The following is a 24,877-nucleotide window of genomic DNA, read 5'->3' as shown; positions in this document are numbered from 1 at the left end:
TCATCCACCACTCGACTCGTGGCTAAGGGAAAGGTTCGGATAGGGAAAAGTTAGGGTTCATCCACCACTCGTCTCTAAGGGAAAGGATCGGAATTGGAAAACTTTGGGTTCATCCACCACTCGACGCTAAGGGAAAGGTTCGGATAGGGAAAAGTTAGGGTTTATCCATGATTCATCTCTAAGGCTAAGGATCGGAATGGGAAAAGTTAGGGTTCATCCACCACTCGTCTCTAAGGGAAAGGATCGGAAGGGGAAAAGTTAGGGTTCATCCACCACTCGACTCGTCGCTAAGGGAAAGGTTCATCCATGATTCATCGCTAAGGCTAAGGATCGGAATGAAAAGTTAGGGTTCATCCACCACTCGTCTCTAAGCTAAGGCTAAATTGCTTTAACTTAAGCTATTAATTATTAATTTGCACACTTTTGTCAAAACTTGACCTGTATCTTAATGGTTGTTATATCTCCCCCAATGTGCCTCATGTCCAAGGTTCAAATCCTGCTGAGCGCATTTTTTCATGTATTTGTTTTAGTTTTTCTATTTCGAAGACAGTTCATTACTAATACAATTGTTGGAACTATACATCACAGTTAAGCAATTTAGTTCAGTGGAAACTTCTTGGTTCTAGTACAGTCAGGTCTCGTGTTCAACACCCAATACCATAATTTTTTTTGGACATTTATCACCATAGACGTTTAATTCGTACAGCTTGGGTGAAGGACTTAATTTTTGCAAATTTTTCTTAAATTATAAAAAGACAAGACCTGACATAAATTTCATAAATTAATTTTATAAATCTCTCAACTCCATTTAACCATGTCTGGAATCAACAAAATCTGGCATACATGCCTTAGCACACCAAGTGCATTTCTAACAAAATTAACATAAACATGTCATAAAAAAAACAAAAAACCGAGACAAATTGACTTCTTGGACAATGATTTCTTGTTCATTTAAATTCTACTCCTCGCCTTCATCTTCATCTCCATCTTCATCTTCACTTTCATCTTCTTCTTCATCTTCGCCTCTACCAACTTCAACCCGTGCAACCATCGCATTCCGTTCAACTTCATTCAAATAACTCATAAACTATGACACACAAACAGCCATATTACATGAGTTGAAAACGGGAATTACTTTAAAAAAATTAATAGAAATGCATGCTCGCTTACCTTAGGAATTGTGGAAGAAGAACCTGGTTCTGAAATACGTATACCAGGGTATGATTGGTAATTTCCGTTTTCAGGAAATTGAGGGAACATTGCAAATTCATTTGCCATATTCATTGGATAATGCGAATAATGCTGAACTCCACCAGCTTCTGTAGCATGATCATCCCTCAAATGCTATTACATTAACATCCAAATTAAGAGTTAAGTAAAATCAATGTAATCTGAATAAAAAAAAACAGCAAGTACAAATATTCTTCTTACATTATCATTTACATTATCATTCACAACAACACATCTATATGTACAAAATGAATAACTACCTTGGCTTTCCCATTTGCTGTTGAAGATATTTTGTTTGGTGTGGCATTTTTCCCTCTCGGTGTTCCAGTTCTCCTGTTTGGCGTTGTTGTTTTCCCTTTTGCATTTGGCGTGTTTTTTGTTGATCGTACTTTCCGCTTCCTTCCATTATCCAGCATAAGACCATCAACCTGCAGAGTTAATAAAAAAAAATATGTTTAAAGCACTGAAACAAATATTAAAATACAACATAATGACATCAAGACAGCTACCTGATCCTGCACACTATCGTCCTCGCCAAACTCAACAGAGGAATCACCCGTATCAACATCAAGAGAACCATCTGGGTGAGGCAATTGTGTGCACTTGCGGATTGTATGCCCACTCATCCTGCATCTACCACATAGCCTTTTTTTCTTCCCAACATTCTTCTTGCGGCCCCTTGTAGTAACCACAGCGGGATCACCAATCAAAAATGGACCAATGCGTAGTCGAGAGTTTCCTGCCCGGCGCCTTTGGACCTTTTCAGCCAGCTTGTAAATATCCACAATAACCTCAGAAAAGTCATTAACATTTTCACAAGCTACTGCGTTCAGTATGTTGCAAGCAGCTGACAACACACCCCTGCGCAGCATAGCTAATTTCTTGGCATCATTTTCAGCAACAGAATTATTAATATGATGCATGATTTCAACTTTAGCATTCCTTGACCAGCGTTTACATATAAGACTAGGAGGAATTTCATCAACCCTTTCTTTTCTCATCGCACATATGATGTGGGAGCAAGGAATACCACAATACTCAAAGTTTTCACAATCACATACAAATTTCACAGAATGCTTCATATAAAACAACGTATTCACGCCGCTCATACAAAAACTTATGCATCCTCAACATGACCACACCATTTACCTCTGCCCTTTGAGTAATTTCTAAGCCACCCACACGTTGAATCTGAGATTTCACTTCTTCAAACATCTTCCTTGTCAAAAGCTTGGAAAAGCCAATTTCAATTTCACGGAGTGGAGTTGTTAGCACAGGCTCCGTGTACATAGTTGTAAAATCTGCTACCAACTCATTGTGTCGGTACTCCTTGACAGCCCTTTCAAAATTGTGGATAAAATCAATCAAACTGTTTTTACACTGCACATAACTCTTGATAAATGAGTTAATCCCTTCGCACATTGAAGTGGTTCTTATGTCTGCGAAGAATAGATCCTTCATATAAGCCGCCGCCCACATTGTCTTCAACCCATACATATATCTCACCCACTCATTATTAGCAAGATCATACTTTTCAACAGCTTCAGCCCACAATCTCTCAAATTTTTCTGCATTCATTTTAGCATAAATCAGCCCTGAAAATTCATCCAGAAACTCTGAATGCTTTAACTTTTCAATTGCAGTTTGTTGAATGTGCCATGAACACAACCTATGACGGGCATTAGGAAAGATACACCGAATGGCTTCTTTCATAGCCAAACAACCATCAGTAACAACTGCTTTCGGATGCTTCTGAAACATACATTCAGCAAAAGTTTCCAAAACCCACTTATATGTATTAGCCGACTCATCTGTTAGCAAAGCGCATGCAAAAATTGTTGTTTGCCCATGATGATTATAGCCACAGAAAATAACAAGAGGCTTGTTGTACTTGTTCCTTTTATATGTACTGTCAAAAGCAACAACATCACCAAATGCATGATAATCTAATCTGCTTACTCCATCACTCCAAAACAGGTCTTTCAAATTTTCATCAACAGTTTTAGTATACTTAGAAAAAAACATAGGATCACTCTCAGACTTTGCCTCAAAATAGGATAAAGCAGCAACTGCATCACCGTTCCCAACTCTTATCCGCTTCTCCTTGTCAATATGATTGTACAGATCCTTCTTAGTAAAGCCCAAAGATTCATGACCACCTTTCTGCCCTAACATCAACCCCATTATATTACATGTCCGAACACCGTGGATCTTAAGGCTATTAATCTGGGCCTTGTCAGACTCACTTATTTGGCGAAATGAAGAAATCAGATGTACTTTGTCAACCGGAGTCAATTCATGATTGTGAGACTTCTCAAAAAGAGTTACTTTCCACTTACCTGAGTTTCTTTCATAACGAACGCGAAATCTGGCCGGACATGAGACTCTTGTAATTGGCTTTGGAGCTCTAACCCGATCACCACGTTCCATGTATTTCTTGTGCCTTGCCCCCTCTTTACTGCAAACTAATTGACGTGTAACAACACAACCCTTGGGTCCACGATACACATTATCCTTCCTTACCCCAAAACTAAAACATTGCCCGTATCGTTCATAAAACTTTACTGCTTCTTCCTCCGAATCAAATTCAAGACCCATTACGTCATCATCTGTCAACTCTAAAATATTCTTCACATACTCAGCATCATCATCCTCCCCATCAGTTTCAGGTCCGCCAGATACTTGATTACTTCCATCATCATCAACCATATCATCAGATTTCTGGACCTGGTCTTCTTCCTCAAATATAGTTTCCATTACCTATAAGATTCACAAACCACAAGAGTATTTAGCTTAACAACTTCATAGTCCTTAAACTGGTGAATTATTTTCATAGTTTCAAATTTAATTGCCACAGGAAGAAACCATCAACCCAAAAAACAATAAAGGAAAACCATCACAATCAAAAACCCTAACTCACGATACAATCAATGAAATGAAAACGGGGAAACACAGAGAAACTCAAATAATCCAATACCATGAGTAAAAGGATGGAAAGAAGATTAACATGAACTGAAACGCAAAAGGGAAAACTAGTTTTGAACTTACCAATTAGATAGCCAAAACTCAGCCCTTAAAGAACCAAACAAATGCCGCCGCCGCCGCTTCTGATTATCAAATACGCCGGCCGCCGCTTGTGACAAGAGGTTAACCCTAAATCCACTAAAATTTTTTGCCTTGAATTGTGTCTCTCTAATTCCCTATGGTGCCTTTCCTTCTTCACAGAATACAAACGTGATACTTTCCCTCTCCTCATTAATGTTAATTCTGAAAGTGTCCACTAATTTAGCATCAAATCAATATAATAATTTGAAAATAAACAAATATACTTTTGAAATATACTTGTTACACATAAAAAAATAACCAAATATTATAACTGTGATAAAAATCTAAAATATTAAATATTCTTAAATTAAATAATTCTTTATACATTTTAAGTTGATAATAATTCACTTCAAAAAAAAAAGTTAATTATAACTACTGTTAATGGCTAAAACTAACACCGACTAAGCACTACAAAAAAATAAAAAGGAAGTTAGGGTTGATACCCAAAACTAATGGCGACTAATCAGTTAAACATAAAGGGACGAAGAGTTAGTTAGGGTATCATTAGAAGTTAGGGTTGATACCTTAAGTTATCCATTAACAGACCACTCAAGGAAGTTAGGGTTGGTGCCCTAAACTAACCATGAATAACCACTACGGCAAATGTAGTCAAGGTAGTTTAGGGTTGATTACGACTATAAGGGACGAAGGGGTATTTAGGGTATCATAACAAGTTAGGGTTGATGTCTTAAGCTAACCATTACTAAGCACTCATCGAGGGGGATCATAGGAAGTTGGGGTTCATGCCTCAAACTAAGCCCTTTTAAGATGTGAGGGAAAGGTTCATCCCTTAAACTTAGATCCAATAAGCAATAAGGGAATGGAACGGTAAGAAGTTATGGTTGATGCCCTTAATCTAATGCCTTAAACTTAAATGTTTTAACGCAAGGTTTAAAAGATATTATATATTGATTTGCAAAATTTTAATTGTCTTTACCTATATCCTAATGGTATTTGTGGCTGCAGATTAATCAATTGGCCATGGTTCGAATCTGGATCCGTGCATTTTCCTTTCATTTTTTGATCTTAAATACGACTTAGGGCATTACTAATACAAATGTTATAGTATTAAGTACAAAATTGTCATCATACTTCAGCGGTTTGTGCTTTGTTTAAATTCTCACGGGTCTTGTATTCAACACCCAACTACATTTTTTTAGGCATCTTTTATTGCTATTAAATGCACTGAATGTGGTTTTGTGTTCAACACCCAACTACATTTTTTGTGTTCAGGATTTGACTGACTTTGATCTTGTCCAAATTCATTCACGTACACCAATTGGGTTCAACAAAGAAAAAATGGAAATTCCATCTTTTTTTTAACCAAAAAAATATGGACAACCATAGACATTAGATAAATCAAAATAACCAAGCAAAGGCCATTTATCAACACAAATTTCTATCAAAACTTAACAACCCAAATCATCCAAAATTGGCAGCAACATGCCTTAGACGGACCAAAAGTACATTACTAAAATTAAATCCTAATATCAGCGTACAAAAGAAAATGAATTCAAAAACTTAATATGAAAAAAAAAAGGGACTTCATTAAATCAGCATCTTATTCAGCTTTTAGTCCAGCATCCCTTCATTGTCCACCGTCTTCACCTTCATCTACATCTACATCTTCATCTACATCTTCATCTTCATCTTCATCTACATATGATGAAGCAGCAACTGCTTCGCCGTTACCGACCCTTACCAAATTATTCTTGTTAATATGATTGTACATATCCTTCTTAAAAAAACCAAAACCTTCTTGACAACCTTCCTGCCTTAGCATCAACCCCAATATATTGCAAGTACAAACCCCATGTTCCTTAAGGCTATTAACCTGTGCTTTCTCAACCTCGCTTGATTGCCGATATGAAGATTTCATACGAACTTCATCCACAGGTGGCAATTCATCCTCTTTCAACTCATAACCATCTTCCTCCCCATTAAATTTCATTGGACCAGATTCTTCGTTACTTCCATTACCAACAACCATCTCATCAGCTATATGGACCTGTTCTTCTTGCTTTTGCGATTTACATTCCATTACCTATGAGATTGAGCCATAATAAGTTATATCAACAATGGAAAGGAATGGACACCTCAAAACCAGAATTCATTCATGTGGAAATAAAATCCCAAACTAATCAAAAACTCTAAATCAATGAACTCAACAAACAAAGAAATTTTGATCACAAACAAACAACTTTGCAATTAAGAATTAAAATTTGTAAATAGCAGATGACCTATATGCATCTGGTCTTCTTCCTCATGCCTCTTACTTTCCCTAAACCCTATCAAATTGAGGAACACTTCGTTTTTTACAATAATGGAAAATTCATTTCACCCAAATTAAAACATCCCCCAAAACCATAATTCATTCAATTGAAAGGATAATACCGCACTAATCAGAACCCCTAAATCAGTGAAAACCACAAAGAAACAAAATTTCAACAAACTAATAACACAATCAACTTATAGCATATGCAAGGGGCAAAAATATCGAACCCTAAACTGTGTTCAACGATGGAACAGATAGAACTACAAGATGCAAGAAAATGGAAACAAATTTCTGATAGACTAAATATGGTTTTGGGACCTACGACGCTCACGCTGAAAATGGTAGAAGACAAAGTCACCGCCGATGAACCCTTGGTCGCCGCCGATGAACCCTTGGTCGCCGACGATGAACCCTTGGTCGCGACTATCAAAGAACCCTTGGTCGCGATGAACCCTTGGTCCACATGAACCGTTCGTCACCGCCGTGCAAATAACGACCGCCGCCGCCGTCAAGATGACCCCAGAAGATGAACCCAACTCTCCTTCTAATAACCCTCTTCTGAAAAATACAAAAAACTCAATTTTCCATAGCAATGTTGATATTCAAAATCATCATAAATGTTAACCACACTAGGTTAACTTAACCCAACCTGACAATTTTAATTATCATTTATGTATTTTTCTTTTTTAGATATAAAAAAAAAGAAAAGAACAAAAGAAAGTCAAAACTAACAGTCAAACCTATTTTAATTGGTACATGTCACTAAGGTATGATACAACTGTGGTATGGTAGTTTTTACCGATTTTAATATATTCCTCAAACACTTGCTTACCTAAAGACTAAAAAACGAAATTCACATGTTTTAATAAAGAATTAAACGCACCGCAAAATTTACATTTTTCTATATTGTTATTAAATTACATTATTAGCACGTAAAACTCTCATAACATTAATAAAGTTTAAGAGCTAAGAGTTGAGAGATATAGAAGTTAAGAATGAGAAGGTGAGATCAATACCAAGAGAGTGTAACTTATCGTTCCGATATACAAAGAAAAGTTTGTTTAGTTTATGAGAAAAAATGAGAAGATGTGTAGGAAAAAAAAACATACTTGATAGGTTGTTTAGGAGAAAAAATAATATGAATTTCTCTCCTTTTATTTAAGATAACTTTATATAAAATGACATTTTTATCCTACGTATATAAATATTTATTGATAGAACTGGTAATTTTCCTCTGATTATTATTGATAAGAACAGAGAGATTACAACCTAGAAGCTCAATTGCAAATTGAACTGGAATCTAAGAAATACAAAGAATATTTGGGGAAGAACAATGGAGATTAGGGTTTCCCTTGAGATCCCACGATCTCAACTGGTTCCACAACCAGAACAAACTCTAATTTCCAGCATGACTTCACCAACAAGCTATCCCCTATTTATACTACATAATTATGCTAACTGTTTCTAACAACCTACAGCTGGCAACAACTGTTTATTTAACCAACTAATACTAATTACATCTTAGGTCCCCAATCTAATTCACTTCACATTAGAACCCTTCTTTTAGAGTAGACATGCTTGAACCTATCAATACTCCCCCCCGAAAATTCACCTTGTCCTCAAGGTGAAGGACACAGTACAAGCAATTTAAATGAATAGCCACACCACAGATCCAACTCAGACAATCATAGCTTCCACCTGGATCTCATAGCATGAAGAAAATAGCCTCAGTCATGTATGAATGGTTGAACACCTTCCTTGGATGACACATTCTGCTAAGAGGCATGTGGCAGAAATTCCAACAGATTCCCACTAGAAACAGCCAAGGAACAACGACTTCAAAAACAAACTCAGCTAAGAATGCATTGATAAGCATCACCCTATATCCAGCCCACAAAAACTCAAAGAGAACAATACTGGAATTGGACAACATCTTCTTAGGCCATAACTCAAATAATTGAATAATTGTTGCCAAGGTTCCCATTCCGGAAAAACAATGTGTAGAAGACCAAGCGGTTGCCAACAGGTTGAAGGAGCAAGGTAGCAAAACCTTCAAAGATCCCCAAACTAATAGTTCCCAAGCCACTCTTATGTCCAAGACTAATTTCATACCCAGTAACAATGGCATACTCCCCTTTTCCCAAACTTTTTGACACTCGTAAAAGGCCATAAAAATGAGGAGGGCGTCTGAAATTAATTCTGCCCAAATACCATGGCTGGAAAAACATGTGGCAGAAGCAAACAGGTTGAGGCAGCAAGGTAGTGGCATCTTGAAATGGCAACTCATATTTGAATGAATTGACGGGTATGTTTTCATGACGAACCAACAAGTTCTGAAGGAGTCCAAGCCACCCCAAAGTATATAACTCTCAGCACTTTGAGAACCCAAGCTGTAAAAACCAGCAACTAACTCAGCTGAATCCAAGGCCATTTCATACACAGCTCTAAGTTCTACCACTTGAGCCCTCCTTCTAATCTGGGCAAGACCCTCCTTTAGCATAGCTTCTCCCTCAACAGTAGTGAAAACCTGAATATAGGGATCTAATGAATGCCAAATTATCAAAGGTACTCTAGAAGAAGGGGTTCTAATGTGAAGTGAATTAGATTGGGGACCTAAGATGTAATTAGTATTAGTTGGTTAAATAAACAGTTGTTGCCAGCGGTAGGTTGTTAGAAACAGTTAGCAGAATTATGTAGTATAAATATGGGATAGCTTGTTGGTGAAGTCATGCTGGAAATTAGAGTTTGTTCTGGTCGTGGAACCAGTTGAGATCGTGGGATCTCAAGGGAAACCCTAATCTCCATTATTCTTCCCCAAATATTCTTTGTATTTCTTAGATTCCAGTTCAATTTGTAATTGAGCTTCTAGGTTGTAATCTCTTTGTTCTTATCAATAATAATCAGAGGAAAATTACCAGTTCTATCATTTATATACATGTGTGATACTAATTGAAGGATAAAATATGAAAGTGAGTAAAAGTTTTATTCTCTCATCTTATTTTTCTCCAATTTAAAAAGACCTCAAAAAACATATGGAGCCCAATTGTTTCTCTCTTTCTCGCCTCATATGTGCTAGCGCCAAACAAGGGTGGTGTAGTGTTTCTCGCGTAACTCTCTTATGTAATTTTCTCTGGCCAAAGTCTACACAAACAAACAAACCATAAGAGTCAACACATGTGAATTCAGTTGTTAAGGACATATTGATCACTTCCTCTTGGAAGGTCACGCGTACGATTCTCGCTGTCAATGTGAGAGTCGTGTTGATGAGTGATCTGTAAGTACCTCTATAAGCGACTTAATTAGATCCTGAAACTTGTCTTGGGCCATGGTGGTGATCAGAGCCGAACCCACATGGACTAGAAATGAGTGACCAAACTTTGACGACTCATTTGTTCCCGACCGTATGACGAGTGACTCTATATCCGGCGAGCGATCTTCTCATTTTATTGGAGTCTTCAGTATCATGGATGCTTTTTTCACTACGGGTTATCTCATCCTATTGTGAGTGTCCCCACACTTTTATGTATAGTAGCCACCATTTTTGACGATTTATGTTTCCGTATGCCATGTTCACGATGTATATATATTTTCACTCTTTGTTGGTGATTTTTGTATGTTTTGAGTCCAAATTAACTTGGGTCTACACCTTACTAAGATTAGAATTAGGGTTACACTCTTATTCCTATATATGGGAAGATAACCTATTATCATTATCATGTTTATCATTATAGTGAAATAGTTAGGTTTAGGACTCCTTCAAAACTCTAAATCTAGCCATGGTTCATTTGATGAACACCACCCCAAACTTTTTCTTAAAAGAAACATTTACCTTGATAATTACATTTTTTTCCGGTTAACAGAGGACCAAAGGCCCGAGGATTACATTCTCTTAAAACTATGTTGCAACACATGATTCATTAGTCATAGACACACACACACACACACGTAATATTAAATTTATAATTTACTTAGCCAAAATTATGATATTTTACTTGTAAACTATCAACTCAACAGTTGCAATTTACAAGTCAGTCCTTTTAATTGATTTTCAACTCATTTCATGTGATAAGCTTGTTAGGAATAGGAACTCCGTGTCAATTTAAGAGGTTGAGATCATGAACAGCTTAAGATGAGGAAAGTTTAGCGTAACTTAATTAATTTTTTCCTTTCTTTGGAGCTCCCCTTGAAGCCCAAAGCCCTATAAATTGCACCTCAAACAACCACACTCCTCACAGCAAATAGTAGTCACTCAGCATATTAAAGTGAAGTGAGATAGAAAATAAGCAATATAATGGAGAACTTTCCAGTTGTTGACATGGGGAAGCTTAACACTGAAGAAAAAGCAGGAACCATGGAGATCATAAAAGATGCCTGTGAGAATTGGGGTTTCTTTGAGGTACTCTACATCAGCTTCTCTTTACCCCGCACAAAGTGCATGTTTAGTTTTACGATTTGCACAGAATCTAAGATACGTTTACTCAGAAGCTAAGACTTGTAGCTTCTAACCATAATTGATCTTTAAACATTTCATTGTGAAACCAAATTCGCTAATTAACTTCTCTCTGCAATTGATTTTAGCTTTGGAAGGATTTACAAACACGCACCGAGTTTGGAAAAACTTCCTCCTGACATGTTGAGCTTGAACTTTGGCCTTTGCTAATCTTTTACTTGTTTTTGGTTTTCCTATTTCTTGTCAAATTTGTCAAGTTGGTGAACCATGGGATATCCCTAGAGTTGATGGACACAGTGGAGAGATTGGCCAAAGAGCACTACAAGAAGCGTATGGAGCAAAGGTTCAAAGAAATGGTAGCAAGCAAAGGTCTTGAGTCTGCTCAGTCTGAAATCAATGACTTGGACTGGGAAAGCACCTTCTTTCTGCGCCATCTTCCTGTCTCCAACATCTCAGAGATTCCTGATCTTGATGATGATTACAGGTCATGCTCAATACAAATCATGCACCAATAAAACCTCCATACACTAAAGCCCGTCTCTTTGCATTTTTGTGCAGGTTTGGAAATTCTTGATTTTAAAACCAGAATCAACTTTGGAAAGAAGCTTTAATGAGTAGTTTATTGGTTTGATTCTAAGAAAAAATGAGTTGATCCAAACATGCTATTTATTTATTTTGTGAAACCAAACATGCTAATCAGGCTTACGTTTACGGCAACGCAAAACCAAACATATAGATTTTGAATTTCAGAATTGATTATGGGGAAAGAGAAGTCAGTCCAAACATGCTATTTGTTTATTTTGTGAGTTACAGATACAATTTTTTGTTATTTTGTGGGTATTTCAGGAAGGCAATGAAGGAATTTGCACTGGAACTGCAGAAACTGGCAGAGTTACTTCTTGACTTGCTGTGTGAGAACCTTGGCCTAGAGAATGGGTATCTGAAGAAGGTCTTCTATGGATCCAAGGGCCCAAATTTTGGCTCCAAAGTGAGCAACTACCCTCCTTGTCCCAAGCCAGAGCTCATCAAGGGCCTCAGAGCCCACACAGATGCTGGTGGCATTATTCTACTCTTCCAAGATGACAAGGTTAGTGGATTGCAGCTCCTGAAGGATGGAAAGTGGATTGATGTCCCACCAATGCGCCATTCTATTGTTATCAACCTTGGAGACCAACTTGAGGTATACTATAGATAAATAAATACTCACACATTCTGGCTAGCTTAGTGTGTTTGAATAGCAATTGAGTGCTATATGAAACAGACTTTTATTCGAGTTTCGTTCATTATTTTCTCTTGAAATGTATGTCCATATCTATTTACACTAATACCAATAGATATCTAAAGATAGCATAATAGCATGTTTGGTTCTACGGTAGAAAACCTCAAAATCACTTCTTGAGAAAGAAAAAAAACTACAAAGTGCATGTTTGAAAACTCGTTCGAAAACTAAGATGAAGCCAAAATCAAGATGGACAAAAGCAACTTTTATTAGCTTTTATTTTTGTTCACCATGATTTTGACTCCACTGTAGTTTTCAAATTATTTTTTGAACATGCACAAAGTGTAGCTTCCATAGTTAGGGTGCTTTTGATTATGGGTCCACTGCCAATCTAAATACACACTTCGTGTTACTTGTAAATTTTCATTTCTCACCTTACCATAACCTCCACAACTTCTGGCCTAATTTACGTCCAAATTGTTAGAATATAATATAAACCCATTGAAATTATCTAACATGGTATCAGAGCGTGTTAGAATATAATATAAATCCATTAAAGTGGCCCTTACCCAACAGCTTAAGCTTTTGGGATAAGTGGTTGCTTGACATGGTATCAGAGCCTCTGTGACTGAGAGGTCTAGAGTTCGATCCTTGCTCCGCTCACTTTCTAATTAAAAAGTGGAATTTAATTAAGCACATGGTAGGCGGGCCTGTGCATTTATCCACACTTCAAGCCCAAAGGGCTCTTGCGTGAGGGAGCGTGTTAGAATATAATATAAACCCATTGAAATTATCTAACACAAATGAAAGATGACTAGCAAATAACATGACTTAAGAAGATATGCAACATGAACTATTTTGGTTAATTTAACAGTGTGGTGTTCGTGATCAAAACAGGTCATCACCAATGGCAAATACAAGAGTGTGATGCACCGTGTGATTGCTCAAACAGATGGTAACAGAATGTCCATAGCCTCATTTTACAACCCAGGCAATGATGCAATGATCTCTCCAGCACCAGCCTTGGTGAAGGAAAATGATGACACAAGCCAACTCTACCCAAAATTTGTTTTTGATGATTACATGAAGCTCTATGCTGGCCTCAAGTTCCAGGCCAAAGAGCCAAGATTTGAAACTATGAAGGCAATGGAGTCAATATAGCAGTTTTGTTATGTGTGTTTATTGTTTACTAAGCTTTTGGTGCCTTTGATTGGTACAGATGCTCTCATATGCATGTATAAATTTGATGTGTGATTCAAAAAATATAATATTAGTTCTATTTGATTGTTGCATTGTGTGATGTTAGTGATGGTTATGTTAGTGCCATGTGTTGGCACAGTTTCATAAAGTAACCTGATCTTAGCCATTTTTATAATGAACTACCTATCATGAGTTTTCTTTCACTCATTTGGAAAAGCTTTTCTGATCGAGTAGCTTCTAGTGTAATGGTTCTGAGGAGGAAAAAAAAGTTGATCCAAACATACTATAAGATCCGGTTAGGAAGAGTTTATTTGAACTTATCTAACAAAACTTATCTTATAGCATAAACGCGAATGCAAGTGTTTGTGAAAATTTATGTAAATAACTTATAGCATCATACCTATAAGTTGTTTTGAGCTTATTTCCATAAACTATTTAGATTAGCTTTTGAATAAGAGTTTATGCTTATATATAACCAATTTTAAGTTTATTTTAATAATTTTCTCAAATTATCTTATGAATAAGCACTTATACGATAAATGTTTATTGTCAAGCGCACGCTAAATGAAGTTATAAGGTAAATTTAGTGCTGCCTGCAGAAAAGGTAAACTGTTAACATATTTTCTAAGACGAAAAATGATGTTTGGTTCTTTCTTTGCCCTTATCAAGTTCTATGCTAATAGCATTGTAAAATTGTACTTTGTAGTTTGTATTGAGGTTTTTCTCTTTGGTAAGTCTTTTAATTCCTAGTTCCCTTTTGAGAAACCGAAACTAAAGGCATTCGGTAAACACTTGGCATTGGAAAGCCACCAAACCAGAGTGTTGATAATATTAAGAATCCAAAGGTTGGTAGGAAAGCATAATCGTTGGATATGAAATGCAACAGTGAGTTGCTACCAACTGTATCACAGTATCAGGATAATAGTGGGAAAAAAGTAAGTCAATTAAGTTAAGGAGAGAACTAAGAGTGGACCATTGTTTCACTGTTTAATTGGTGATAATGATCAAATGGGACCACAAGGACCATTTGTCATCACTAAAATGTTCTTACTTCCCGACCAAAGCTGCTAAAACTAATGAGAATCCAGTTGCATATGTTGACACAGAAGAAGGGCATGCAATGTGAATAAGGTGGAAAGAATACATAAAGGAGACAGTGTGACAGTGTGACTGTGAATAAGGTTCTCTACTGAATTGATGGGGTGATGACTTCCAACAAAGCTGATTTTCATTCTGTATATTTTAAACGGAAAAAATGGACCTGATTAATCGGATTAACACAAGCAAGGTCTTGTGCAGTAGAAGAATCTTTAGGTGCCAACTTTTTTAGTCAAAAGGCCCTCTAAACAAGCAAACTAAGCGTGGGTAAGGAAAGCCTTTAATGAAAGTGACTAAGCAAGTTAAAATACCCAAAGCTATAGTTGATCAAAGATCATCATCCTCTCATGTGGATACACGCCTTCATGTTAAAATAGACAATCAAACTATGTTTGTCTTTCTGTTCATACCTGTTAAATAGGGGAGAGATCCTATGAATATTTACGAAGAGCGAGATAGACACAAAGTTTAATTATTGTGTTTAATCACTTGATGAATATTGCAATTTGACTTTTCTTATAAATGACTTGTGATGGATTAAGTCGTTCACTTATAGTCCCTTAAGAGGTCCATGCCCTGATCTGATCAGTTATAAAATTGTTGCCCCATTAGGCACTTGGTTTATTCTCTATACGCTATTAGAAAATTATGGTAACCTCTCACACCTGGACTTTTCTAGTTCTGTCTCCACAATATTTTTTTACTGATTGATCTTCTGGATCGGTAAAAAGTCTCCTTCATCATTAACAAGAAGAAGGTACGCACGCACACTGTTTATTTATAATTCTCCATTACGTGTTATATGACATGCTATATTGTGTGTATCTACATCCTTGATCTTGTATGGACCACTCTTTTAATTTCAGCAATTTATGGCACGAGAGGACCCTAATTAGAAAATTGGCGAGTTACAAGCTCCTCTATCACTGCCTGGATACTTAAATAGGTAACACTCATAAAGGAATTGATTTTTTTTTTTTTTAAGTTTCATATTAGTTTTATCAGAACTTAGTAGATTCAGATGTTACATATGAATCTATCAAAACACCAAAAAAGGAAAGGGGTAGAGAAAGACGACCAACGTGTGTTTGAATACACTTTAAACCCACAATAGCACATATTATAATGAAAAAAAAAACACATTTTTTAAATGAACAAATGAGTTGGATTGGATGAAATGACTTTCACAACCAACACAACTCTAGTACAAACATACCCTGCATTGTGAAATTTGAAAGGCACATCTTTCCTTTGTCCTTTAAAGCAATTAAATAAAAACTTAAGAGATTCTACAAAATTCCACACTTTTAGAAAAAGTAATTTTAGTCCAACATCAAGAAGAAAATAAGAAAGAAAAATACCAGAGTCTTGTTTTTGTAAATTACTGAGGTATTATCCGGCTGAAACAAGATTCCCTCATTGGAGGATATCTAACGGTTTAAAGCAAAAAAATAATGGAACTCAATTGAGAAAGTGATTGACGGCCTGAAATACCAACATGGCACGTAACTTTGTGACTATATGTTGAAACGTGGAAGACATTAACTCTGACCTATCTGAGACCATATCACCACACAATCATCAATCACATAACCAACTAACCTGTCCTATGCCATGATTATCCACTCAAAGATAAAAATAATCAAGCAGAACATCAGCACTCCATCTCCATTAGAATTGAATATACAGAAACTAATGCAGGGAAATTTATCTATTCTGTTTCCTTTGCTGATTTGCTTTTCTACTTTGCTTTTACTTCTAGGGGAACCAACAAAAAGCTCCTAGAGCATCTTCCTAATTAGAATTTCCACCAAAGGATTCCCAGGATAACTGAAACTTTCAACATTAACCGCGTCTATAAAAATACACATTCAATGCATAACAACTACACAACTTCATGTTATTAGATTAGCAGCATATGCAGCATCTTTGTAATACCTAATAGAACAAACATCAAGACTTGAACTAGGAAGCAATCCTCAACAAATAGCAACAGCACTACAACAAAGCAGGGTACAAAAATGACCAATCTTTAGCAATTGAAATTGATCACAGGAAATTTGTAACTATGTAAATAATGTTCAAAAATAATCTTCCTTCATCAGATCACTCAGAACTTCAGAAAAAAGGAAAAGGAAAGGGCTATCTAGTTAAATCACCCTAAGTTTTCGATTTCTGTTTCAAAAAATTCAGACATCCCTTTTGAGCTCTCAACCACAATGATATTCCTCATCCAGGATCTTCATTGACGAGACGACGCAACTGAACAGGAATAAAAGAGATTTCAAAGCCAAGTCATTTGTCTCATACTTGATTAGCCTTGTTGAGTTGTAGATTCTGGGCCTTTTTGTCATCTCCATCTTTTGCATCTCCATTTGAGCAATGATTCTTTAGAACCATTGAAATATCTGTCTCGGAAGCTCCGGCGAGCTTAAAGCGTATGGTTGCAGCATCCAGGTTTTTCTCCCAACCACTCATTCCTAATTTGCATTCAACTTGGGATCTTTCAAAAAGCATATTACCCCAGAAGAGATGAATCTGTGATCTCATGACAACTGCTTGTTCAGCAGCTTCTTCTGCAGATACATCACCCTGTCCACCAACATTGGAGGATTCACCTTCTGTAGCATTGCCCTGTTTCTTTCTTCTTCTCAACAGTTCTTCTTTCTTAGTTGCATTTGGGTCCTTTAGCTCTTTTGCTCTCTGTTCCTCTAGCTTCTCCCACATCTCTGTTGCAGCTTTCATCTTCTCCTCTGCACTGTCAAAAAGTTGAAGGGTCTCTGTAGAATCCCAGCCTGATAAATCTATCTTCTTAGCAAGTGCAAAAGACCAGTGAAGTTTAGCCATTTCAAATTGTTGCTGCCCAAGAGCCAACAGTCCCTCATAGAAGTCTGGTTTGATCAAGAGTGCTTCCTCATACTTCTCTCTTGCCAAAGAATATTTTTCCTTGACCCAGTCATATGCCACTTGAAGCTGTTCGGCCACTACCTCTTTCCCAGCAGACTCATCTAGGGGGATCCGCTTCCTAGCAGCGCACATGTGAACATTTCCCCAGTTGAAATATGCCAAAGCGGCCACCTCCTGGAACTTTGAAGCTGCCTTGTCAAATAGATCTTGAGCCTCCTCACTAGTTACTGTTTCCTCAAGTGCCTCAGAACAAAGCTCCATCCCAAGCTCATGCAAATCAATGTGAGCATCCGGATCAATACCAACATGTGAGCGGAATAGCTGAGCAAACTCAAACAACCAATCATCCATCTCCACTTCTTTGGATTCAGCATCACCAGTAGCTCCTGCCTTTTCCTTTGGAGCATCCTTCTCTTTCTTATCAACCTCGGCTTCCTGAACTTCAGAGACAGATTCACAGAGGGAAGAATGAGATCCGCTCTCATCTCCCTTGACCCCTTCGCTCTCAACAGGTTTTTCTTCCTCTTCTTCCAATAAAGGTGGCTCCTGCTCCGGACTAACTTCAACAATACTTAATCTCAGCATAGAAACAGAATCACTTTTATCAGCCTCAGGTTCTTTTAGGAGATGGCTATCAACAGTAGACTCTGCCAACCGGAGTTCATCAGTAGACGTTATAGTAACCAAATCACCATCACAATCTTTGTACTTGATCAGAACAGAATTTGATGAAGGAAATCTTTTGCTGACTATGTCTCTTAGTACTCTAAAACTGCAGTTGACAGGCATCTGGGCTAGCCTAATGTCATGATCATAAACAAGCTTCAGCGGTCTAAACCGAACCATGACCTCTGAGCGCTGCCCCTGCACAGTTGATGAATGAATCGAAAGTTCCTTCTGGTTTTCAACTTTCGAGTTGGGCAGCTTTGCAGAACCAGTTAAAGGCTTCAACGCAACTTTCGGCATCTGGGACTTGCTCTCAGGACCATTCTCAGTTGGTAAAACTGGTTGTGCCTTGTCTATCTTGCTATTAGGCGAGACAACAGACCCAACTGCTGCATTAGCCCCCTTCTTAGGTCCCGGTCGGGCCGGCAAACACGGCCCCAATCCAGCAATAGGGGCACCACGAACCGCAGAAGCACCGAGAGCAGCCGGGGAGGGGCGGCTGTGGAGATCCTGCTGGGCTTCCAGGCGAGGCCCCAATGCAGTCCTCAATCTTTGTGCAATCTCCAGCGCATCCCTGTGATTAGGGTCAGCTACCAACAACAACTGCACATCTTGCACAGCCTGTTCATAGCTGCCGACAGCCTCAAACGCCCGAGCCCTCCGTAGCAGGGCCCGAACAAACCGCGGCTGAACCTGAAGCGCCATGGTGCACTCAGCAATCACAGCTTCATAATCAATAGGCTTCACTTGCATCAAACACGCGGCCTTATTGCTGTGAAAAACCGCTCTGTCAGGATGCGTTTTGGGGATTAGTCTAAGAGCATTATCATACTGTTCAAGAGCAGCAGCATAGTCCTTGTTCTCATATCTCTTGTTCCCTTCCTCTTTCAGCTCATGAGCTTTCTTCAAAAAAATTGAGGAATCCAACTCTACTCCACCGTTTGCAGTTGGAGCTGAACCTGAACTATCAACAGGAGCAACGGAAACACCCTTCTTCTTCCTACCCCCTGATTTGCCCATGTTGATTTTTCCAACTTCAACACAAGATTACTAAACCTAAACCTAAATCAAATTCAACAACGAAACAGGTAAAGATAAGAGGTAATCTACGAAGCAGAGAAGGAGATTGATGGGTGAGAAGGAATTGCACTTACCCGTATGAGAAGATGAAGGAATTCTACACCAAAAAGATTTGGTGGTGTGGAAGAGTCTAGAAGATGAAATGGCGAGAGTGAGTGAGTGAGTGAAATGAAGGAAGAAGAAGTAGAAATGGTGTTAGGTTAGTTCAGGAATCAGTGTTTCGTTTGGTTGGGTTTTGGGAACTATGAAATGAAACCCTAGATAGTTGGATTGGATCAGTTTTTTAATAGGATGTGGTTGGTCCATTGTACATTCCTCATCCTCAACCGTCGGATCTAATGAATCATCACCATCTGGTGTTTGACCTTCTACATTAAAGATGAAGCATTAGATGTGTGTTTTTTAGCTATATCACTACTCAGCGTGAGACTTCTCAACAATTATTAGTTTATTACCACTAAAAGCTATTTGGAGTGGATATCACCACCTCCACCAACCTAATAGTTCAGAGTAGTATTTTCCTAAAATGTTTTATGCTTCATTGTTTACGTTATTTTAGTAATTCAGTACACTTTTATGCATTTTTCGTACATTTAAAGGCACATTTGCCTCTAGGTTGTTATTTCCAGTACAAATCTTTGAAAAAACACGCATCGAAAACTTAAGTTCCCAAAATACACTAGGAAATGTACTAAACTTTTAAAAAACATATAGTACAACACACATTAACGTTACCGAGTTTTTAATCTCGGTAGTTTATTTTCTCAACTTCTAGCGTATTGAGTTTTTGAAAAACTCGATGATGTGTTGTAACTCATATATCGAAATTTCAAAACCCCAAGAGTTTGTTTTTCTCACCAGATTTGTGAAAGGATAATACTTAATACTAGTACGAATTGATAAAATCAACATGCAAGAACATCTTATGCCGCCACTTGCTTTTTCACGGGACCATATTTGAAAGATTATAACTTTCAGTTATTTACTCAGTATCGATTTCTTAGTTTTTGTCAAATAATTGTTCGTGTCAAATAGCAATGCTCTTTTTGAAACCTCGGTAATGTGCTTGTAAGATACTAGGTTTTCAAAAATTCAGGTAGATGCGCTGACCACTTAGCTAGACTTGGACATTCTCCTATTGGGATAGTTTTCGGTCAAGATAATGTCCCTCCTTCTCTGTTTCCTTTGCTTCGAGATGATGTAGTTGGGGTTTTCTACCCTAGACTTGTTTCCTAGTTGTTCTTGTTTTTCTGGGCTTTTGCCCCATTAGTATCAAAAAAAAAAAAATCAGGTAGATGAAGCTGTGTGAGAGGTGAAAACGTGAAAGAGGAAGGGGGTAGTTTTTGAATTTTAAAAAGAAGGAAGTGAGAAATGAGAATTCAGCCTACAAGGTTATCTTGGTAAATAAGCGAAGAATGGGTAGGTATTTTGGTCCACTTACAATTATTCCCACGGCAGATTAGGGTTGCCATCAAACTAACACGCTCTATAAATTGCTCATATAGGATTTACCAGTCTCCATCTTCATATTGCGTCCAACGGCGGATTAGGGTTGTCAAGAAGAATAGTTTGTTTTTCTAGGAATTTCAATTTCAGTGCTTTGCTTTTGTTTTCATGGGAAAGGAAGTCCTCAATTTTTTCGTGTTAATGGTGAGACTGTTGAAAGTGTCTTACCGTTGTGAATATTGAGGCATATCGAATCGGCGAGTCATCGTTTCGGTCGTCCTTTGTTTGGTTGGCGATACGATTGTTACTCTTCTACATCTCTTTCCATTTGCTTTCTTTTTATTTAAATTTTAAACTTTTTTTTTTCTAAGTGAATGATTTGTTAATCAAAATTGAAAAGTGCAGATGATGTGTTAATTTTTCTTCACTTTGAACCGAATGGAGATTCAAATCCATGTGGACTCTTTTCATTCACTGATGCACTTGTTAGTTTCAGTTCATGTTTTTCATCATTCAAATGTATTTAACTGTTTATCATCTGTTGTGATTTAGTACATGGTTGATACTTGATACTGATAGAGCCATCTAGTTTGATTATGATTATGCTAATTGCACTTTAGGGGTACACCATCTTCGTGTCGTTTCATTAGACAGCTGGTGTTCTTACTGGTTTGGGAATAGTATACTCGGTGCTTGATACTTGTACTGTTGTACATACTTCCAAGTTAATATGAGTTATGGCAACGAATAATACTAAACCACAAATCCAATTCATGACAATTCATGAACATGAGAATGAATATCATAAGAGATTTTGCAAAGTGAAAAATGTTTGGTTGACACTCCAAACACATTTGTAATTGTACCTAGTAATTAAGAAATGAGATTGAAGGTGTGATATGAATAAAAGATATAGATAAAAAAAAATATGATGAGTTAAAAATAGATGAAAATAGTATGAATAAATCAATACTCTTCTGTTACCCATGAGTTGCCCTTGAAAGTGGGTTGGGCTAAGTGACAATTTTGGTGAGTTTGAGAGAAATTTGGTTTGCAAGTAAGTTGCTTGATTAGTCATAGACTAATTACATGAGCTCTCTCGTTTAAGCTACTCTAAAATAAGCTCTTAAAATGTTTTTAAGACTGATCTCTGAAAACAAATGGAGAAATTTATAATGACCAAGCTGCATAACTTTTAATCATATATTTCAATGTCAAATTTAATAGAAATTTGTTGTCATGACCATCTAATCCACAGCTTTGCATAAAATAGACAAATCCCAGCTTTGCATAAATTGATAGATTGGGCATTCAACATAGAAACACAAAGGAAAGAAGACGAAAGGAAGCAGAACATATCATTAAAAATCCTACTCATCCTGCTCTAATTTTTCGGTTAAAAAGATAAAAGACTAGTCATTAAACTTCACTTCATCATGGAAATATTCCATGAGAGGAAGCAGCGGCTCAGTAGATGTCCCATTGTTTCCGTTTCTATCTTTTAGAGGATGAAAATGACAGAGGGTGGTTCTTCAAAGATGAAATATCAAACAACTCGATGAACCTCTGGTCTGACACTCTGGCTTTGGCACCTGCAAACCTTTGGTACTCATCAAAAACAGATGATAGACACCATCTCTGCAACCTTCTTATGCATCCCACAAGACAACCGGTGCGGTGCTGTTCATTGTAAAAAAATCAAAGCAGTATTGGCGATTAATAATTCAAAAGTATTACTGAAAACAGATTCAAAGAACAAAAAAAAAGTTCAAACCTTCCCTCGTTTACAATGAATCAGCAGGGGGTGGTTCCTAACATCTGGAGAAAGAAATCATGCACCCATTAGGTTACTGTATAACTGAACAAGCTAAGCTGTTAAAGTAGTTCAGTTCAAGGTTTAGTAATACCGAGGGCTACTTTCAGAGCTTCACGAATTGTATCGTTTGGGATGTTAACAAAGGGTTCCTGCCCATATTACGTATGATCAGTCTGCAGAACTATGCTTTTTTATATATCAGTTAAAACATAAGACATCATATCATATTCATGATCTTTTGCTCAAGCACTCATGCCGAAGAAGGAAATTTATGGGGGAGGGGGCAGGGATGTTGGGGAGGGGGGAGGAATGTTATCATTCAGGGTTATGGAGATACCCCTAGGTGATCCTGGGACCTAAAGACATCCTGTTGAAAAACTACTGATTATTGGAAAATATTAAGAGCAAATTCAGCATAGGAGACAGCTTCAAACAACTGCTAAAGATTAATGGTCGACAGTTATGAGGACCATGTCTCAACCCCAAATTTTGGCCACATTATCTGTAGCAAGCTCTACACATAAAGATCAAATTCATATGGATGAGGTAGATTATACACATCGATCCAGCAAGTTCTGGATTGTCCTTTATAGCTCCAACATTCAGTTGTAGTATGGGGTAGATTATACACAGATAATATGGATGTTACTGTTAGTAGGTGGAGGTAAAGAGGTTTCTTTAGTTTGTGCTACACAACTTAATTGAACCAAGACTTTGTCAAGGGAAAGAATAAGATGTATTAACTTTCTGATAATGTGGCACGCTATGATAGGGGAAGGAGCACAGAATTGATTCTAGAACTGTTCAGGAACATAGGACTCAGGGCTGGGTCTTGTTCATGAATTCAACAGAAATATGAGATCTTCACAAGGACAAAGGGACTGAAGCTGCTATTGTACTTAGATAGGATAAGAACTTATCATGCTCACATACTATCTTACTCTTATTCAACTCTCTTATCGTATCCGCCTTTATCCTAACATGACCTCCAAACAAACCCTAAAACTAATTGAGAATACATGGGTAAACAGATATATTAAATTTCAATTCCTAGGAAGTGCCACTACATAGTTTATTATGTTGATAACAATAAGGAAACTTACATTGTAGTGCTAGAAAACAACATTATTAGGTATAGTCCACCTGAATCATCACACTAAATGAAGGTACATGTTTCTCAGCCCATATTAATATGGTATGGAACTTAATTTTAGTGAATACAAGCCTCAAAACAACTGAGAATACTTGACTATACAGTTCACAGTCGACAGGCGACAGCTAAGGCCTCAAAGCCCTCAGACTGTCTAAATGAATGATAAGTTCATTCCTCTCAGCATCACATTCCTAGCCCCTTTCTCCGTGCAGCACGCCTGCACATGCATACTCATGCAGGGAGGAAGTCTAGAACTAATAGAGGGACTTAATTAGGGTCTAGAAGGGATGTTTAATTCGGACGAGGAAACCTAGAAGTAATTTTATTCCATCACCAATTTTATTCCTCGTTGGAATTAAACGTCTCTTCTAGACCCTAATAACAGTAATAACACATACTAAGACTTGAAAATTACACCAAATATGACAAACATTGATCGGAAATATCCAATAAATAGAAAGCTCAAAAGCATCATGCAAGCATGCAATGAGTTAGGAATCAAGCAACTCTAGTTAATTGATTTGAAGACAACAACAAAGCGTGATACTGAAAAGGGGAAAAACACAGACCTTGCAGCCATCGATCCCGAATTGATAAAGCCTTATTCCGTTGGCCTTGAGAAACTCCCCAGTAGCTTCTGGATACGGTTCAGGGCACAAACATCTGCATGAACGAAAACATGCATAATCAGACCAAACACTCACAATACCCTAACATTTTCAGAGAAGATGGAGAAAGGGAACTCACATTACGGTACGGAGACGGAGGGATTTCAAGAATCCGTAATTGGCAGAGTCGGGAAAGCCAGACCTAAAAATGCCGTTGTCGACCATGGCGAAGTTGAGCGGCGGCACGAATATCTCCTCGGCGTCGTCGTTGGTGGCGGCGGCGTCGGCGGAGGAGAGGGTAATCTGGCCGTTGGAGGTGTCGAGCTTCATGGTGGTTTTGGCGGCAAAATCGCGATTCAGAGGATCTTGAGCTTGGTTGCAGTGCAGGATCTATCTATAGTAACAGTAGGATGATAGAGAGAAAAGGGTTTGATTTAAGAATTGAGAATGATAGAGAGGAGGATCTTTGGTAAGATGCTTTGGAGTTTGGTGTGTCATGTCATGACTCAAACGGAGACGTGTAGTGAAAGAATATGCTCACATGATCGAGGATTAACCCACCAGACACTTGTTTTCTCCAATCAGCCCCCACTTATGTGTAAAGTTGCTTCCTTTTTTCCTTTT

The 24,877-nt window shown here is 37.6% G+C and overlaps 4 protein-coding genes and 1 non-coding gene across 5 annotated transcripts; 2 read left to right on the top strand and 3 right to left on the bottom strand.

Annotated features, from left to right (window-relative positions):
* Positions 1–2,283: 2,283 nt before the first annotated feature.
* On the bottom strand, positions 2,284–3,987 carry LOC130710642 (protein FAR1-RELATED SEQUENCE 5-like). The gene has a single exon (XM_057559969.1). It carries the CDS (start codon positions 3,985–3,987, stop codon positions 2,284–2,286), a length of 1,704 nt encoding a protein of 567 aa, XP_057415952.1.
* A 6,730-nt stretch (positions 3,988–10,717) lies between these two features.
* LOC130710029 (1-aminocyclopropane-1-carboxylate oxidase-like) lies at positions 10,718–13,571 on the top strand. Its single transcript, XM_057559183.1, has 4 exons — positions 10,718–11,006; positions 11,318–11,544; positions 11,907–12,240; positions 13,177–13,571. Exons 1-4 carry the CDS (start codon positions 10,902–10,904, stop codon positions 13,438–13,440), a joined length of 930 nt encoding a protein of 309 aa, XP_057415166.1. The 5' UTR covers positions 10,718–10,901; the 3' UTR covers positions 13,441–13,571.
* A 2,881-nt stretch (positions 13,572–16,452) lies between these two features.
* LOC130710028 (protein CLMP1) lies at positions 16,453–19,493 on the bottom strand. The gene is made up of 2 exons (XM_057559182.1): positions 19,305–19,493; positions 16,453–19,212 (listed from the first exon to the last, which is right to left on the bottom strand). Exon 2 carries the CDS (start codon positions 19,168–19,170, stop codon positions 16,882–16,884), a length of 2,289 nt encoding a protein of 762 aa, XP_057415165.1. The 5' UTR covers positions 19,171–19,212; positions 19,305–19,493; the 3' UTR covers positions 16,453–16,881.
* Positions 19,494–20,871: 1,378 nt separating this feature from the next.
* LOC130716411 (small nucleolar RNA snoR111) lies at positions 20,872–20,994 on the top strand. The gene has a single exon (XR_009012025.1). It is a non-coding gene; the product is annotated as a small nucleolar RNA snoR111 (small nucleolar RNA).
* Positions 20,995–21,845: 851 nt separating this feature from the next.
* On the bottom strand, positions 21,846–24,834 carry LOC130714292 (probable tyrosine-protein phosphatase DSP4). Its single transcript, XM_057564197.1, has 5 exons — positions 24,393–24,834; positions 24,215–24,308; positions 22,584–22,641; positions 22,451–22,494; positions 21,846–22,356 (listed from the first exon to the last, which is right to left on the bottom strand). Exons 1-5 carry the CDS (start codon positions 24,581–24,583, stop codon positions 22,171–22,173), a joined length of 573 nt encoding a protein of 190 aa, XP_057420180.1. The 5' UTR covers positions 24,584–24,834; the 3' UTR covers positions 21,846–22,170.
* Between the last annotated feature and the right edge of the window lie 43 nt (positions 24,835–24,877).

Source organism: Lotus japonicus, chromosome 4 (assembly GCF_012489685.1).
Source record: "Lotus japonicus ecotype B-129 chromosome 4, LjGifu_v1.2".
NCBI lineage: Eukaryota > Viridiplantae > Streptophyta > Magnoliopsida > Fabales > Fabaceae > Lotus > Lotus japonicus.
Note: the sequence above shows the minus strand (reverse complement) of the source record. Positions and strands in the feature narration are given on the sequence as shown.